Here is a 19,659-nt window from a genome sequence, read left to right as displayed (position 1 = left end):
CACAGGCTGATCTAGCAGTTTCAGACATGCACTAATCTTATATCACTATATAATGAACAGCTGGGGGAAGATAGTTAAGAGTTAATCCCCATTTTCAATGCAGGTATATTTAATTCTCAACGTGACCTCATCTGTGGATATTTAAATCTGGAGGTTGAGGCCACAAACAGACAAGAAAGATGTTTCTACAAATCTGAAAAAGCCCCAGGTTTACCGAAAAATCATAAATCTAGAAAAAGAATACACGGGAAGTTTTAAAAAACACCCAAATAACAAAGCAGAGTCTGTACCCTTAACAAGCCATTTTGAGGGTTGCTAGGCAACCATAATAGTATTGCGGTTGCTAAGCCTTGGTTTCTTTCAATAAAAGGCAGAGGGAGGGGCAGGGCCATTTTCAGGACTACTCTGGCATTTGAGGGAAGACTTATTAGGGTCATTCCTGCCAGCTACCACCCAACATGCATGATTCACCCAGGCTCAGCTGCCTTTTGCTCAACAGCAGCCACCTCACAAAAACCAGCATAGTAAACTGATTACACTGTCAGACTAGGATCTTGAAGACCCAGTTTTGACCCACTCTGCTATGGAAGCTCACAGTGTGATCTTGGGCCAGTCACACACTTTTTCCAGCCTAAAATACCTCACAGTTTGTTGTGAGCATACAATACAAGATAGGAGAAGGATGTGAGCTTCTTTAGATTCCCACTGTGGAGCAATGTTTCCTCTAAGCTTTGGAGTCTTGTGAGCAGAAATTCTATTTTGTGAGCTACTAGCATTTAAGTTGTGAGCTGCATTAGAATTGTGACCTACTGCATAAATTTGTTTGCTTTGAGGCCATTTTTTATGAGCTAAGACAAAAATATGTGAGCCAGAGGCTAAAAAACTGAGCTAGCTCACACTAACGCAGCTTAGAGGGAACACTGCTGTTGATAGAGGCAGGGCATAAATAAATAAATAAATACAGCTGGAAATTGGGGGCAGATAAAAGGTAGGTTGGTTAGTGGGTGGGAAGGAGAGAAGACAGTGGGGAGAGGTGAGGATATGCAGATGGAGTAAAAGAGGTGATGGAAAAGGTGAAATAATATGGGGAGGGGGATACAGGGGAAAGTGAGGTACCCTCTGCAAGTTCTTGTAGGTTTCTCACTGGTCGTTTTTGCACTCACCTTCCGCCGGCGCAACCCCCCTCTTCACTGTGCAGGATCTGCGCGGATTTCGCACTAAATGCTGCGGAGCAGCCAGAAAAGCCGGAAGCTCCCGTCGCAAAAGCCGCGCAAACGCCAAACTGCTTTTTGGCGGTTTCAGTTTGAGCGGCTTTTGCGCCGGGAGCTTCCGGCTTTTCTGGCTGCTCCGCAGCGTTTAGTGCGAAATCCGCGCAGATCCTGCGCGGTGAAGAGGGGGGTCGCGCCGGCGGAAGGTGAGTGCGAAAACGACCACTATGCAATTGGGCCTGGTCTAGTGGCCAACACCATGCAAATAGGCTGAGCCCAGTCTGGCAGTCAGAAACATGAGTTTTCACAGGGAGAACCACCAAGGGGAAAGGAAGCAGGGGGTGTAGATATATGTAGGTTAGCTGGTGGGTAAGAAGAACTGATGGAAGCAGGAAAACTGGAAATGCTATGGGGCTTTCAGAGAATAGAAAGAAGGAATAGTGGAAGAGAGGAAAAGGAGATGCTCCCCCCCCCCCAAAAAGTCTTTGCAGGTCCTCTGCTTATGAATATATTAAAAACATGCTTCTCACCAGGTCTATAGGAATTGAGTATGCACTACCTGACCTTTCAAAAAATCAGAAGTTGGGAAGAAGGAACTTTCCCAGGTCAGTACTTACAAGAATTCTGAAGAGACACACTGCATTTTAAAACTTTTGCAAGAAGTTCATACAATTTATCCTGGAGTATCCTCTTCTGCAGAGTGGTAAAGCTGCAGTACCGCAGTCCTAAGCTCTGCACACAACCTGAGTTCGATCCTGGCAGAAGCTGGGTTCAGGTAGCCGGCTCGAGGTTGACTCAGCCTTCCATCTTTCCAAGGTCAGTAAAATGACTACCCAGCTTGCTGGGGGGAAAGTGTAGATGACTGGGGAAGGCAATGGCAAACCACCCCATAAAAAGTCTGCTGTGAAAACGTTGTGAAAGCAACATCACCACAGAGTCGGAAATGACTGGTGCTTGCACAGGGGACTACCTTACCTTTTTATCCCCTTCCTAACTACATTTACAATTAGAACTGACCCATACCTAGCTCAGTGGGTGGAGGTAATTTCACCTCCTAGACGCTGAATAATATTGTTGTAATATGTGTTTTGCTCCATTCATTTCATAGAGCATCAGAGCTTAGAAGTGATTAAGAAGGACGGGTTTAAAAGAATGACGGTATTTGGAAACTTTGGTAAATGCCTTTTCAGTGAGGTGGACCAAGGCAAGATTAGAAAGGATTCAAAAATAGAGTTGGAAGACAAATATTGAATACTGTGGTAGATGGGGACATTTGTATCAAATTGTGGTATTTCTCTTGAAAAGATCATACTTTCCTGAACAGAAAGACAATGATGGAGAGAAAGGTTTTAGAACTGAATAAAAATGGAAAAAATATATATGTGCCCTTTCTACATAGGTTATTTGTTGCAGGTTCAGTGCTGCTCAGAAGCTTTTTCCCCCTGCTTCCCACAGCAGCATCATGTGTGCATGCATTTCCTAGGATTTTATCTGACTCTTCCCCAATCTTTTGCAAATCTTCTTTGGGAAAGATCAGGCAAATCCCGAATGGCCGTCATGTGGGTAGCAAAGTTCAGATTTTCCCAGTCCTGCCCACATGGCAGGAATTTCCCCCACGATGGGCATTTCCCATAACTACACAAGGAAAGGGGCTTTTGTTAAAAAATTATTTATTTAATTAATTCAATTCTTGCGGGGAGGGCGGGATACAAATAAAAAGTATTATTATTAATATTATTATTATTATTATTATTATTATTATTATTATTATTATTATTATTATTATTATTATTATTATATCCTGCCCTCTCCATCGAGGCCGGCGCAGGGCGGCTCACATGGTCACGCATGTGCATGGATATAGATATATAATAAAACATAAAAACAATAAAAGCAATATAAAACATAAAAACTGGCATTTCAGGTGCTATGATCTTAAGTGTGTTGTCTTGCAATTCCAGCTAGGTGTTCTCCGTAAAGCAGATCTTAATGGATCAGATTTTATATACAGAGCAGATTGCAAGAGGTGGTCCAGATATTTTTTGGAAACTATAGTAGCCAGTGATCTAACTTGCAAATGCCTGGTGGAAGAGTGTCATCTTACAGGCCCTGTACAAGCTCTCGCAGGGCCCTTACCTCCACAGGGAGTTCATTCCACCAGTGTGAGGCTACTACAGAAAAGGCCCTGGCTCTAGTTGTCATGAGCCTGGCCATTTTAGGGCCGGGAATTGAAAGCAGGTTTTTTGACCCAGACCGAAGTGCTCTCTGGGGAACATGCGGAGAAAGGTGGTCCCTAAGGTATGCAGGCCCTGGCCATATAGGGCTTTGAAGGTAAGAACCAGCACCTTGAAACGAATCCGGTATGCAATGGGCAACCAGTGCAGCACTTTCAGCACAGGCTGAATGTGCTCCCTCAGGGGAAGACCCATTAACAACCTGACTGCAGCATTCTGCACTAGTTGGAGCTTCCGGGTTTGAGACAAGGGCAGCCCATGTAAAAATGAAAGCTGGGAATTCAAAGAATCTGTTACACATGCTGTTATAATACTATATCAATATAATTATATTCAATTGCTGATTTAATATTTAAAAAAACCAGGAAAAGCCTTTCATAGCACAGGGTATGCGGAGATGACCTCTGCAAGGGATCCACGACAGGAAAACTATGGGGAAACCTGCCACGAGGAAGCCATGTCTCCACTGCATTTGTAGCTGCAGCAGCAAAATACACATGGTTATTCCCAGGGCTCTTTTTGTAGGAAAAAGCCCAGCAGGAACTCATTTGCATATTAGACCACACCCACTGATGGAACCATTGTTTCACACAGGGCTTTTTAGTAGAAAAAGCCCAGCATGAGCTTATTTGCATATTAGGCCACACCCCCTGACACCAAGCCAGCCGGAATTGCGTTCCTGTGTGTTCCTACTCAAAAAAAGCCCTGGTTGTTCCCATCTGGAAACCACCATAGAAACATACAGTGAAGAGAGAGCAATGCAGAAGTGAAGGGGAAAAGATCTTCTGTCCTTAATCCCTAGCTTTCCCCAAGTGCCAAACAAAATGGGACCCAGTTCTGGGAACAAATTTTATATATGAAAACTGGACTCACAGGGAATTGGAATGAGAGGTTCTCAGTAACGGTGTGGAAACAACTGTGCCATTATGAGGCAGTTTTGGCGATGAAGGTAAGGAACAATCCGTCATCTCCTCAATATCTGAATGAGAAGATGCTGACTTGGGAGACTTCTTTTTACCAAAAGCTTGTTTGAAGGAACTACGCAACTGAAAGTACATGAAAACAAAAGAGTTATGACTAAAACAGTCCTTTAAGGCAAGATATAAATACCAGAATGGAATATTTGACATGCAACATTTTTATAATTTATTACTTGATTCATTTTTGGTTTTGACAGTACAGATTAATAACTGAACTATAGATTTTTCTTCTCTAGAAGTCATTGTATCATATTAAGAAAGGAAAGAATCTGAGGTGCTTAAAAAGTGCTGGCTGTTCAGAAGTAATTTCTGAAGTGCATCTTTCATTATAAGATATCGCAAATGCTTTTCAGTTCAAAGACCATTTTATGAAAAGGTTACCATTGGTTGCAGTTAGGAAGTGACATGGCTCAGACAAGGTTATTGATGCTGACAAAGTTAATAATGTAAATGGACAAGTTAGCTTTGTATTTTAGAATTTAAAATACATCTTTCTTACCTCATTGACCTGCCACAGGAAGTGCAAGCAAAAAAGGAAAGGGGGAAGGAAAAAAGACAAGTTTTAACAGAAAAAGCCAATGACAGGGAAAGTGCTGGACTTCTCACGTGAACATGACCACCCCACCCCAAAAAGGGGGGCACACACACCAAATAATTTTCTTGGGGTAATTAAAAACAGCAGATCTTATGACTTAAATTGAGTCTGGTCATTTTACTGAACCTAAGGGATGAGTCACAGATCGAAATCTAAATTTACACTGTATTTTACACATTAACCAAATTGCCTTTTGTCTGCCAAATACTGAATGCCACAGAACTTGCACAGGGAGATCAGGCAAGAAGACTAACATGTTCTTGCAGGCCTGAATTCCTGGCCCTAATGAGGAAAACTTCTTGGGGTATGCCTGCTTCTTCCTCCTCCTCCCAGAGGGTTGCCCCATCCTCCTGGGCTGATTGGCAGGAGCTATTGGTGATCAGGCTTGATTGAACCAGGCCAGCTTCCATCGTTGCCCTTCACTTCCCTTAAATGGCTGCCCTGCCTTCTCCTGTCCAGCTGATGCCAGTATATTAAAGCTTAGGGCTTTCTCATATGGTGGCTGTTGCTTAGGGATGTCATACCCCCTTGTTGGGGACAGGGGTCTCCTGCTTTCAGACACCACCTCTCCACCACTGGCCAGCTGGGAATTACTCTCCCCCCAAAGGGAGAAATGCTGGAATTAATCCAACATGTCTATGTAACCAGGAAGTGGCGTAGGCACATCGAGGAGTGATGCTCTGTTTTTTGGGTAAAACTCTATGGTAGAAGCTAATTTCTGGTGTTCCTCCTCGCTCTCAGTAAGTGTATCCCCTCAATCCCTCACCAGCTGCTCCAAGGGACCTGGCAACCCTACTGTTGCTCCCTCACCCAACTCCTTGGACAGGGCATGCTTTACTTGGTCCACCACCTGTAGACTGCCTTGCCGTTTTGACCTGCAGGGGTGGGGCTGAATTCTGCTGGATGCAGCTTGTTGCCATGCAGGCTGCTCCAGCTGGCTGTTTCCCCTTCACCTCTGAAAAGTATCAGGATTCTACAGCTATCCCTGGAGAGGATTGTTTGGCCTTATATCACCTAGCATATTATCTTTAGGATAAAGTTGTCTTGAATAGGAAACAGTATTTACTTATCTGGATACAAAACACACAATCTTGAAAGAACGATAGGAGCTAATGTTTTCAGTTTATACTACAAGAAGAGCACCAGCACTAAGGCAGAAGAGGTCTCACAAAATGGAATTTTATATTGGTACCTTTCCTCCAGCACATGGGACCTTGCAAACAATAAAGAGTGAAGCAACAAAGGAATGGGAAGTGAAAGATTATTTAGAAACCTTCTGGGTGTCATTTCCAGCACAGATTAAACTCAAAGAGTGATACACTTATTTCACAATTTCCATGATGATAACCAACAGACAGCCCAGGATATAATGAATGTAATTAACACAGCTGCTAGAAAGTTAAATCAAGTTGCTCTCAAAAAACCAAAGTAGATGTTAAACATTCTCCTTCTGAACTGTATATTTCTCTCCACTACATTTACTGCTTGCAATTTGTTAAATTGTATCAATATTTTTGTTTAAGATAAAATCCACACATTCTTTTTCTTTGTGCAGAAAACCAGCATAAAACTAATAAGTAAAATTAGTTCTCTAAGTAAAATATTCACAAATACTATAATTTACATTCCCTCTTTTAGGGCCAAACTACACTTTACATAGAAGATCTGTAATTAGACCATCTTTAACTTGATTGACAATACATTGTACACTTGTTCACTGATATACAGTTACAGGTATCTCCCAATCGATCTGAAGCAGTGCTTCAGGCTGTTGTTGAACTTGTAGGGGAAAGATCAGGAAAGTTTCCCTTTACAGGTCAAACAGCATCAGGAAAATAGAACAGAGATAGAAACGGACATTCCTTTATCTGTTCTGCTGCTCCCAAGAAGCTGGTTGCTGTACATTGCTGTATTTTAGTGGGGGTAATAGCTCTCCATAATGTACAATTTGGCCTTCAGCCATCTGCATTTAAGATTTCATTAAGTTCTCAAAATAGGTACAAGATATTATTTTTAAAAATATCTAGAATACCCATCTTAACTGCAGACAGAGCCTATTTGACCCACGTAGCAGATTTCCCAGGATGCTGGTGACAGTCTCAAATTCCTTTGACGTGCTCTTTTGAAACATACCCAGTTTTTTCTTTTCTTTTTCTTGGAGTCACATTCTATATTGCTTCCCACGCTGGAATGGCTAGTAGCACTATTAATGCTAGACACACTGTCTGAAGAGTGTTGTCTTCTGATTCGCAGATCGGTTGTTTGAGCAGTCCCAGTTCCTACGTAACGATACAGATGTACTGAAACATAATCACTTTTCTGCATATGATTTTCAGTGCAACACAACTGGATCCACTGAACACATAGAAAATGGATGCTTATGTGTAAACAACATGTATGAGCTTGAAAGCTGCACAATATGGGGTCAGATTTGCAGGGTTAGAACTTGGTATTGTAATGGAGTTTCTGAATAAATGGTTAGAGAAAGCTGTTGCCCTTTTCTTGGCTTGTATTTCAGAATGGTTACAGTGTGTATGGCAGCAGCTTTATTAAATGACATTTTTCAGAGCAGGACTATCCATGCAGAGCATGGCTTGGAGGTGACCTATACCACACCCCTCTGCTTTGACATCTGTGAACATGAGCAATGAGTGCAAAACTGTTTGAAAAGCTAAGCAAGAACCACTACGTTCTGTTCCTTTCTGCCAGTGCCCGTCAGTTTAAGGTTCTATCTTTTCCAATTTCAAGGAGCACACTCTACTGTAATACCAAAGGGCTGTGTACATTGCCTATGACAGAAACAGTTTGCCAATTAAATACACCGTCCACCTTCAGCAAGGTACTTTGCATCAGCTATTACCAAAGGGATGGATACCTCAGAGTGCTGCACTGTTATTAAAAGTGGAGGCTGCTCCTTTTCTTTACCTTTGCAGGTGAGCTCAGGTGTGTTAATTACTCCATTAATGGCAGCCTGAGCAGCAGCATTTTGTTTCTTCAGTAGCTCGATGGTTTTTCTTAACTCGTTCAGTTCAGAATCCTGAAGCAGAAAAAAAAATCACCAATCTTGTCTGTGAAATCTCCAAGGAGGGGCCAAGCAGCCAGACAAGCAGGGTGAGGACAGTACAGTTAATAAGCTGGATAAATGTGGAACAGGTACCGTATTTGCCGGTGTATAAGATGACTTTTTTGCCCTGAAAAACATGCCTCCAAGTGGGGGGGTCGTCTTATACGCCAGGTGCACTTCAGTTGAATAGGAGGGTTCCCTGCTCGTCCCCCAGACGCAGCAGCCGGGCTTTCGGGAGGCCGCCTTGGAAGTGCCGCTGGAGCTGCCGCGCTTTGCTCTTGGTCCAGTGGTTTGGGGGTCCCGTCCGGCTGCTCAAGAGGCTCCACAGGCCTTGATGTGGCTGCGGCTCCAGCCGTTCTCCTGCAGGCCTCGTGAGTCCGGGCATGGAGAAGAGAGCCCGGCCGGGGGCGGCTCTCGGGCCCGTGCGTGCCACTTGCCCCCTCCGCTCTGCCGCCAGCTGGCTCCCACTCAAGACGGCTCTTGTCCAAAGCCACCCCGCCCCCGCAGGCCGGCAGCGGGCCCTGAAAGGGACTTGGGGGCCAGGAGGAGACTTCGGCGGCGAGGTGGCGGGAGCAGCCGGTGTGCCTAGGAAGGGGGGGAGTGTGCGTCATGGCGCCTGTGCAACCGGGCCCTACAAGCCCTCGGGTGGGGCGGACTGGGCTCTTCAACCACCACCCCCCGCCGAAGCGAGCAAGACTGCCAAGAGACCAGCCGAACCTTCGCACCGGTGCCCCCACCTCGACCCTGTTGCGTCTGGCAGCTGGGGGAGGGGCAAGGGGAGAAGCGCGGGTGTGATCCCCAAACCAGCTGCGCAGCAGTATCCAACCCAGGAAGGGAACCCAGGCGGCACTTAAGACCGCCCTGGCTGACCGTCGTGGACGCTTCTCGGACAAAAGGCCTCCAGAGCTTGCACCCAAGGGATACCTCAGTATATTTTGAGTGGAAATGTTGGGGGGTCGTCTTATATGCCCAGTCGTTTTATACCCTGGCAAATACGGTAATTCAAGGTAATTCAGAACCTGAGCAGTAGTCCATTGGTATTAGATAGGCTAGTTTCCTCCCCAAGATTTAGAGTTGTAATCCCCCTCCCTTATTAATCAAGGACAGGAACCAGAGAATACTGAACAAAATTTACGTTCAAGCAGCTTCAGTAGGTAGGGTTGACTATTACTGGAATGATATAATTGAGCATCATCACTTTTGTGATCTTTGTCAGGTCAGATTAGCTGGAGCCCAGTATGCTATAAGTGCGTGTCCATGTTTCGCCTATCTTGCAGGATAAGGCAAGATTCATTTCTGTGAGTCACATGGATTAATTTCACTAACCTTATTCCAAGTTCTTACATGCACAATATGCCATGCTCACTATTATTCTGCACTTGTGACAGCACACTACATGGATCTCAACTAATCCATGGCAGGCATTTGGTCTTAGTACAGCAGTTTCCCATTGTCCCAAAAGGGTTCTGCATGGATATGCATCCAGCCATTTAGAAAGCATCCCAGGATGGTTGCTGTCAGGATTTCACCAGCAGGAAGCTGGTTGCATAGGGCTGTACAACTTCACTGACCCAATTTTGCTCCATCAAAGTTATAGACCCCTGGTGGCGAACCTATGGCACAGGTGCCAGAGGCGGCACTCAGAGCCCTCTCTCTGGGCATGCATGCCGTTGCCCGTTTTTGCTTCTCCCGCTATCCATGCCACCTGTTTTCGCTTCCCCTGCTCCCCTGCCAACCCGTTTTCACCTCTCTCGCTCTCCCTGACACCCATTTTCTCCTCTCTCACTCTCCCTGCCAGCATTTTTGCCTCTCTCACTTTCCCTGCCACCATTTTTGCCTCTCTCGCTCTCCCTGCCACCCATTTTCGCCTCTCTCGCTCTCCCTGCCACCCTTTTTCACCTCTAGCTCTCCCTGCCATCCATTTTCACATCTCTCACTCTCCCTGCCACCCTCTTTCACCTGCCTCTGTTGGAATACAAGCTATGTACATTCCAGCCATTATAGAGTTAACTGTTTGTTTACCTAATAGAGGAAGTGATGTATTGTAACCTAAACCCAATTGTAAGCAAAATCTTTCTTTACCCAGAAAAGATGTGAACACAACATTGGTCAGAAAGGATGTTAGGTGTGAAATGCTTTGATCTTGTATGCAAGCTGAATTGCTCTTCTTCCTGGCAAAATGCTCTTTGGGAAGAAGAACTGTTTGACAAAGGGGTTGTATGTAGCCATGTAGGACAGACATAGTTAGACTAGCTGGTATGCTAAATTGTTTTTCTGTTTTATCCCAAGTACCCTATTCTGATGTTTTCTAGTAAACTTTATTTCTTTTGATAAACGTAAGCCTCGACTCCAATTATTGCCACTCCAAGCCTCTGAATTTAACATGTATTTCCCATCACCCTCTCTTTCTCTACCACCCGTTTCTGCCTCTCTCGTTCTCCCTGCCACCCGTTTTTGCCTCTCTCGTTCTCCCTGCCACCCTTTTTGCCTCTCTCGCTCTCCCTGCCACCCTTTTTCGCCTCTCGCTCTCCCTGCAACCCATTTTCATCTCCCTCTCTTTCTCTGCCACCCGTTTTTGCCTCTCTCGTTCTCCCTGCCACCCGTTTTCAACTCTCTCATTCTCCCTGACACCCATTATCACCTCTCTCGCTTTCCCTGCCACCCGTTTTTGCTTCCCCTGCTCCCCTGCCACCTGTATTCACCTCTTCTACTCTCCCTGCCACCCATTTTCGCTCCTCCTGCTCCCCCGCCACCCGTTTTCACCTCTCCTGCTCTCCTCGCCACACATTTTCACTTCCCCTGCTCCCCGCGCCACACATTTTGCCTCTCCACCACCCGTTTTCACTTCTCCCGCTGTCCCTGCCACCCCTTTTCGCCTCTGCCGCTTCCCCACCACCCATTTTCGCCTCTCTCACTCTACCCGCCACCTATTTTTGCCTTTCCTGCTCCCCCGCCACCCATTTTCACCTCTCCCACTCTCCTCACCACCCGTTTTCACCTCTCTCGCTCTCTCCACCACCCATTTTCACTTCCCCTGCTCTCCCCGCCAACCCTTTTCACCTCTGCCGCTCCTCCACCACCTATTTTCGCCTCTCCCAGTCTCCCCGCCACCCATTTTTGCCTCTCCTGCTCCCCCTCACCCATTTTCACCTCTCCCACTCTCCCCAACACTCGTTTTTGCCTCTCCCACTCTCCCCGCCACATATTTTCGCCTCTCCCACTCTCCCCACCACCCATTTTTGCCTCTCCCATTCTCCCCGCCACCCATTTTTGCCACTCCCGATCCCCCGCCACCCATTTTTGCCACTCCCTTCCCCTGCTCTCCCTGCCACCCCTTTTCACCTCTGCCGCTCTCCCCACCACCCCTTTTCACCTCTGCTGCTCTCTCGCCACCCATTTTCGCCTCTCCCACTCTCCCCACCACCCGTTTTCGCCTCTCCCACTCTCCCCGCCACCCATTTTTGCCTCCCCCGCCACCCATTTTTGCCTCTCCCCACCACCCCTTTTCACCTCTCCCCCTCTCCCCGCCACCCGTTTTCACCTCTCCCACTCTCCCCGCCCCCATTTTCGCCTCTCCCACTCTCCCCGCCACCCATTTTCGCCTCTCCCACTCTCCCCGCCACCCGTTTTCGCCTCTCCCACTCTCCTCGCCACTCGTTTTCGCCTCTCCCACTCTCCCCGCCACATATTTTCGCCTCTCCCACTCTCCCCACCACCCATTTTTGCCTCTCCCACTCTCCCCGCCACCCATTTTTGCCACTCCCGATCCCCCTGTCACCCGTTTTTGCCACTCCCACTCCCCCTGCCACCCGTTTTCGCCTCCCACTCTCCCCGCCACCCATTTTTGCCTCTCCCGCTCCCCCCGCCATCCATTTTTGCCTCTCCCACTCTCTCCCCCACCCATTTTTGCCTCTCCTGCCCCCCGCCACCCATTTTTGCCTCTCCCACTCTCCCTGCCACCTATTTTTGCCTCTCCCGCTCCCCATTTTCACCTCTCCCACTCTCCCCGACACCCATTTTCACCTCTCCCACTCTCCCCACCTCCCGTTTTCACTTCCCCTGCTCTCCCCGTCACCCCTTTTCGCCTCTGCTGCTCCCCGCCACCCATTTTCACTTCTCTCATTCTCCCCGCCACCCATTTCCACCTCTCCCACTCTCCCCACCACCTGTTTTCACCTCTCCCGCTCTCCCTGCCACCCATTTTCACTTCCCCTGCTCTTCCCGCCACCCCTTTTTGCCTCTGCCGCTCCCCCATCACCCATTCTTGCCTCTCCCACTCTCCCCGCCACCCATTTTCCCTTCCCCTGCTCTGCCACCCCTTTTCGCCTCTGCCGCTCTCCCCACCACCCCTTTTCACCTCTGCTGCTCTCTCGCCACCCATTCTCGCCTCTCCCACTCTCCCCACCACCCGTTTTCGCCTCTCCCACTCTCCACCACCCGTTTTCACCTCTCCTGCTCTCCACACCACCCATTTTCACTCCCCCTGCTCTCTCCACCACCCCTTTTTTCCTCTGCCGCTCTCCCCATCACCTGTTTTAGCCTCTCCCACTCTCCCCGCTTCCCCTTTTTCTAGACTAAAACCTCATTATTCAGGTTAAATTGCCATGTTGGCACTTTGCAATAAATAAGTGGGTTTTGGGTTGCAGTTTGGACACTCGGTTTGCCATCTCTGTTATAGACCAATAAGCAAACAGATTGATTTTTGTTTGTGGCATGAAGGCTAAATCATTACCTTACTGAAGTCAATGGGAATTTTGTAACAGCTAACGTATGCAAGGGAGTAAGACCTGTACTCCTGTATTACTCTTTACTTTAAGCATCAGATATTATAATTCTATCTCAAAAATACAATGGATGGCAATTCAAAATTGGGTACTAGATATCACTGTAATTTTGACAATTTTTTAAGATTGTAATTGAGTGTATGTACAGTTGCAAGTATATGCAAAAGAACATGATTCACAGCAATAAAAACACATGATGTTCCATTATTGAAGTTCAAGGGCTCTGGTCCTGTGAGGTAGTTGAAAGAGAGGCTGCCTGTGAGCCATTTACACACTGCTTGTAAGACAGAAAGGGGTATAATGGCAATCAGTATTTAATTGCATTCAGTTTTGAAATCATTCTCTATCTTTGCAACTAATGTACATGAGCATTTACATATTAATTTTGAGAATGAGGTCATAGAGAAAGGGGAGAGGATGACATGCTTCAGGCATGGACTGCAGAAAGCTCAGAGAATGACAGCAGGGGAAAGAAGTCTGGAAACTTCATTTAGCATTTCAGTGCTGATATAAACTGCCCAACATCTCATTTTCTCTGTCTGCACAGGAAAGACAGTTTATATCCAGTGGCTATTGGCACAAAGACATGAATATGGTGTTCTGACTAGCTGTATTTCACTCTGCACCCTCTTGCCAAGTTATCACTGACTGGTAACTTAATTTCAAAAGGTCACTCAGAGTCTTTTCAACAGTATTTATGAGTTCACATGAACTTGAAACTTGCCTTCTGTTCTGCTGTCATAGTTAGGCTTTGCAGTCGAATGGTCATGTTTCCCAAGCTCTGCTCAAATGCTGCCACAAGGTGAGCCTATAAAGTAAACTGAATTATACAACTGTAGACACTCTTTATTGAAACATTTAGAAGAGAGATTGGATAGCATACAGGTGGCTATTCTATGCTAAAACTTCCTTCTGCAACCACCAGGGCTGGCAGGTGAGTCCTGGCACATCCCAGAATCACCAGACTATACAGCCAATGGCTGGGCACCAAGCAGTGGCACAGGTTCAACTGACTGCAGCCACTCCCAGAAAAGAACAGGGTGCCACAAGTAGGCATTCTCTGATTGGAGCTGTGGCAACTGCTATGACCAGTCTTCACACCATTGTTTTCTCCTGCTGTGTACTCTTAGGGCTGTGAAATCTACTGACCCCAGGAATGTTCATTCTTAGTAACTATGCCTAGGGTATCACTTTGATTAGGACCATTTTCTGGAAAATCCAGTGCAAACCTCCCCCCACCCCCACAGTCTCATGAATATGGCCTTCTGTAGTCCTCCGAAGAATTGTTCCTCATCAGCACATAGCTGTCTGCTCCTAAGTAACTACTCTCACATTCCCAGTGAAAACAGTCATGAAGAGAGCAATAACAGCGGGATACCTGGCTCTCATTCCCTCTGTCCCCTATAAAAACAAGCCAGGCTGAGTATGTGAGAAAGCGGCAGAAAATAAAACAAGCTTAGCATTGATTTTGTGGGTTGTAAAGCTGAAGTATTTACTGTAAAAATATTGAAGTGAATAATTTCTGTTTGAAAAGATATGCAAACTATTTGAAGTGCCAACAAAGACTCCCACTTTGATTACGAGGGAGAGAAAGAGGCATTAAAAATAAAAAAATAGTAAACTCCCCAGTCAGGATTAAGAGGAAATGAAATATATGTCCAAAATTATGTTTGAAATGCTTCTGTTAATCCAGACCATTGTCAGTTGTCAGTTTCTATATTATACTCACATTGGCAGTCAACTGTGTTGTCAAAGCTGAAACTTTCTCCTGAGATGCATCCAACTCCCTCCTTAGCTTGCGAATCTGAATTATTTTGACAGGTTAATTTTGTTTTAACATATGATTGCTAAAACTAAGATGCAGAGAAAATAGACAAATAGCTGCTTTAGAGGAGGAATGACACTACCTCTACATTCAACTCTACATTCAACTACATACAACAACCAAACCTGGTACAGTTAGTTCATGTATGGGTAGCGGTGGAAAATGATGAACCAGTCTGCTGACACCGAATAATACCATTCCCGAGTTCCCTCAGCTTTACTCCTGGATTCTCAGGGACAGTTCATTGCCTTAGTGGCTAGTCAGGATCATATAATATGGTGGTGAGGGTGCTGACACAGCCATCAGCAGTGTGGAAGGAAGCAGCCTATACCCAGTGGTGACTGGGAGATAAGCTTGTCTCTCTTGTGATCACTGGTAGCATGGAAGGATCCAGTGGGGGTTGTCTTTCCTCCTAATTTCTGACAACAGCAAACATAACTCAGATGATACCTTGGCTTTTCCAAAAATCAAATGTACACCCCACAAATTTAGGGAAACTGGTGCTAATGGATTTTCATCCATGTTCACATGTGGGTTTGGTAAACAAGCAGATCAGATGCTATGGTACAACAGCACGTAGGCCATATTACACCAGATACTTCTTAATTATGTTACAAAACAACTTTGTTTTTCAAAATATGATGGAAGCATGAAAATTAATATCTTTGCCCAGAAATGGCTGGAAAGATAGGGTGCAGTTATGGTATACTATTGAAAAACATGGTCATTTCAATAACACACTTCAGGGCACAATGCAAGGTACATGTACTTTTGCCTTTCTTCCTGTTATTGGTACTGGTGAAAATGTGGTCCAGTCCACTTCGCAGATAAGTAAGAACACCTTATCATGAGTTCTTAAGGGAGTCATTTGACTACAAATTACTGGTTTTATAGTTGTCCGAGACATCTCACAGATCTTGCCACTGTACCATCAATGAAAACATAAAGATAATGGTAAAAAAATCATCAACACATTTAGATCCATGCTTACAGGCAAGTTTGACTATTTTGCTGGCAGCCTGGTCAATCAGTTCACAGCTGGTAATTTTAATGTGTTCAAGAATCCAACAATAACAACACATGATACTCTACAGTAGTAGTCTTCAAGCTTTCCAGACCTTGGAACTACCAGTAATACCCATGTAGCCACATAGGATCTACTGTGCTGCAACCACATGACAGGCAATCATGTGACAAAGAAAAAAAACTACAAACTCAGTGGTGAGGACAGAGAGCTGAGCACCAAGCACTGAAGGATTGATTGCTGGGGTGAGCCTGGTGAGGGGAAAAGAGAAGTTTTTGTGGGCCACTGCAGTCTCTATTTATTTTATTTTATTTTTAGCCCATCCTTCTCACAGAAAAGGCTCAGGGCAGATTACATCATAAAAGACAATCAACAGTTAAAACCAATTAAAATATATAAAGTCTAAAACTGCAAAGTAGCAGTAGGGACTAAAATGGCAAATTCTCCTCACAAACATGGCCTATTGTCCAGGTCCAGCAGGTCCTACAGCACTGGAATGGAATGAAAGGGGGGAGGCCAATAACAAATGACATCCACTGCCTTAGTTGAAAGCCTGGGGAATGAGCTCTGTTTTACAGGCCCTGCGGAATTGAAGTAGATCCCGCAGGGCCCAGATCTCCAGGAGGAGCTCATTCCACCAGGCAGGGGCTAGAGCCAAAAAGGCTCTGGCCCTCGTTGAGGTCAGATGGATGTCTTTGGGGCTGGGTATCACCAAAAGGTGTTGGGTCGCTAATCATAAAGACTTATGGGGCTCATACAGGGAGAGGCGGTCCAAAAGGTATGCTGGCCCCTGGCATATGTACCAGCGTTTTGAACCAGATTCGGTACTCCATAGGTAGCCAGTGCAGTTCATGCAGCACAAGATGGATCTGTGCCCATGCAGGTGACGACGCCAACATCTGTGCAGCAGCATTCTGCACCAGCCGGAGTTTCTGGAGCAGAGTCAAGGGCAGCCCCATGTAGAGAGAGTTACAATAATCTAACCTGGAAGTGACCATTGCATGGGTCATTGTGGCCAGGTCATGGGGGGTGAAATACAGGACCAACTGTCTGACCTGCCTCAGATGAGAAAAGGCTGATCTGGCAGTGGTGGTAACCTGGGCCTCCATAGTCAGAGAGGCATCCAGGAATACAACAAAGTTCTTCAATCCCAACATGGGCATCAATGGAGCCCTATCAAAGGATGGGAGCCTGATCTCTGATCCCAGTCCCCTGTAGCCTAGGCACAGGACCTTCGTCTTTGATGGATTCAATTTCAGCTGGCTCTGTTGCAACCAACCAGTCACAGCTTGCAATGCCCTACCCAGTTCCTCCAGGGCTGAATCCGGGTGGCCATCCGTCAGCAGATAGAAATGCATATTGATGACACCTCAGCTCATACCTCTGGATAATCTGGGCAAGGGGGCGCATGTAGATGTTAGGACCTGTGACCCAAGAGATGGGGCTTCATGACCCATCTAGTGGTCCCAACCCATTAATTAGACCACTGCCCTAGAGAATTAAGGTTTTCCAACTAATAACAGCTGGCGTGTGGCCCCGTGCAGTCCAAGCTCTGCTCACAAGTTCAATCCCAGCAGAAGCTGGTTCAGGTAGCTGGCCCAAAGCTGACTCAGCCTTCTACCTTTCTGAGGTCGGTAAAATGAGTACCCAGCTTGCTGGGGGTAAAGTGTAGATGACTGGGGAAGGCAATAACAAACCACCCCGTAAAAAGCCTGCCAAGAAAACATCATGATGTGACATCATACTATGGGTCAGTAACAATTTGGTGCTTGCACAGGGGACTATCTTTACCTTTTTTACCTTTTAACAGCTGACAGAAAGTGATGTTTGCATTGGAAAAAATCAAAGACTAACCATGAACCAGATCCAAGTGGGCAGCTGTGTTGGTCTGAGGTAGTAGAGCAAAATAGGAGTCAAGTTGCACCTTTAAGTCCAACTTAGTTTTATTCAGAATGTAAGCTTTTGTGTGCTCCACTAAGAATAGGAGTATTGGCTGTTTATCTCATTACATATCCTTAACCCATTTTTACTATATTTTATTGTATTCTTTTTTTTTTTCTAATGGCAAACTAGAATGATGTTTACATATTAAATAGTAAATTAGGTGGACGAGAACATCTCTATCCAGTGTATTTCTCTTTTAGCTGTATTGACATACTCAAATAGGGATATTGGCTGTTTATCTTATTACATATACCAAACCTATCTTCCACTATATTTTAATGTATTTTTCTTCTAATGGCAAACTATATGTATGTTACATGTTAAAAGGTAAATTAGTTAGATGGGAAAAAACTCCTGAGAAAGTAATGCCTTCTTTTTGACCCAGGTTTATATAATAGAGCAGGGGTGGCCAATGGTAGCTCTCCAGATGTTTTTTGCCTACACCTCCCATCAGCCCCAGCCAGCATGGCCAATGGCTGGGGCTGACGGGAGTTGTAGGCAAAAAACATCTGGAGAGCTACCGTTGGCCACCCCTGTAATAGTGTGATCGACAGACATTCTCACATGCTGACATTACTGTTTTATTGCTTTCGTATGCTCATGCTACCCAGATCAAAGGTTTGCTCAATTTGTTAATTTTACTATTCTGTCACTGGATCTTAAATTTGTACCATTTTGCATTCTAAACCACTGCCTACCAGCTATATATAGCCCTGCACATGGTACCTGATCCCTCATCTGATGAAGTGTGCTTGGAGCACACGAAAGCTTACGTTCTGAATAAAACTAAGTTGGTCTTAAGGTGCAACTTGACTCCTATTTTGTTCTAACCATGAACCAGTAAGACTAACCATATCAGTATATATGACTGATCTTGCAATCCAGAGATTAAACATAAATCAAGACAAGTTAAATATGAGGATAGAGAAAGATCAATACCAGTTAATTTGAATGTACAGGAAGAAAATCTGGGGCACAATTCAGTTCATGCCTCATGTATGTTATTAGGTACATGGAGAGAACAATGTGGAAGTCAGCAGGACAGAATTCTGCATGCCTGCGATCCATTAATTTGGTACCTTTGATTTTTTAAAAAGTTGGAAGCACTATGTCCTTAATCAATACAAATTCTAAAGTAGCGCTTGTCACTGAAGGTAGAAAGCATTGCTACTACCGTAGTATCAAAGAATAATTATTCCTTCTTACCTCTGACTGACACTTTTCTTCAGGCTAGAAAGAACAATAAAAGACATATTGAAATCAATGCTAAAATTAGGGTTAATCTTATTCCTTTTTTAACTTTGTAACTTTTTTGTTAATGGAAAACAATGTTATATTTCTAGACATCACTATAGACACATGGGAATTCAACATGATAAAAGGAGCAAAATTAAACAAATCAGTTCTGGTGGGTAGCTGCATTAGTTTGAAGCAACAGAACAATATTTGATTTGAGTGGCACCTTTAAGCCCAACAAAGTTTAATTCTGGATATAAGCTTTGTGTACATGTACAAGAAGCCAAACTTATGAAGTGTGCATGCACACAAAAACTTATACCCAGAATTAAACTTTGTTGGTCTTGAAGGTGCTACTGGACTCAGACTTTGTTCTAAAACAAATCTGTCGTCAATATTTTGGAGCTTTTTTGTTTGACAATCCAATTTCCTAATATCTCCACTCCAACTATTGTGATATAATGTGCATATTAACACAATTAATTTTACTTTTTACCCTCTTGACAGTTACATGGGTATCCTATTTTAATAGCCTTATTCTAATGCATTTTACTTAAATTTATTATATATTGTATTTAACTCCAATTTTAATTCTAATATATTTTAGCTAAGAATTTTTGACATGCAACTGATCTTTAATCATAATAAATTAAATTGATTGTAATAAACTAAATTGTCAAATGGGTACCTCTATTTAATCATGGAGCCCTATTACTTACAATCATTCTCAGATTCAGTCAAGTCATCTATGGACAACTTCAGCAC

General features: G+C 44.8%; 1 protein-coding gene across 2 annotated transcripts in view; it reads right to left on the bottom strand.

Moving 5' to 3' along the window:
- Positions 1–19,659, bottom strand: part of NAV2 (neuron navigator 2) — a 483,385-nt gene that overhangs the window by 37,907 nt on the left and 425,819 nt on the right. For both annotated transcript variants that reach the window (XM_060262207.1, XM_060262206.1), the window contains 6 exons: positions 18,865–18,888; positions 14,595–14,669; positions 13,590–13,673; positions 7,943–8,054; positions 7,151–7,296; positions 4,316–4,488 (listed from right to left, as the gene is read on the bottom strand). In XM_060262207.1, the coding sequence (XP_060118190.1) occupies positions 4,316–4,488; positions 7,151–7,296; positions 7,943–8,054; positions 13,590–13,673; positions 14,595–14,669; positions 18,865–18,888 (614 nt within the window). The remainder of the gene's footprint in view (positions 1–4,315; positions 4,489–7,150; positions 7,297–7,942; positions 8,055–13,589; positions 13,674–14,594; positions 14,670–18,864; positions 18,889–19,659) is intronic.

The sequence above is a fragment of the Heteronotia binoei genome, chromosome 21 (assembly GCF_032191835.1).
Source record: "Heteronotia binoei isolate CCM8104 ecotype False Entrance Well chromosome 21, APGP_CSIRO_Hbin_v1, whole genome shotgun sequence".
NCBI classification, from domain to species: Eukaryota; Metazoa; Chordata; class Lepidosauria; order Squamata; family Gekkonidae; genus Heteronotia; species Heteronotia binoei.
This window is presented reverse-complemented; position numbering and strand designations above follow the sequence as displayed.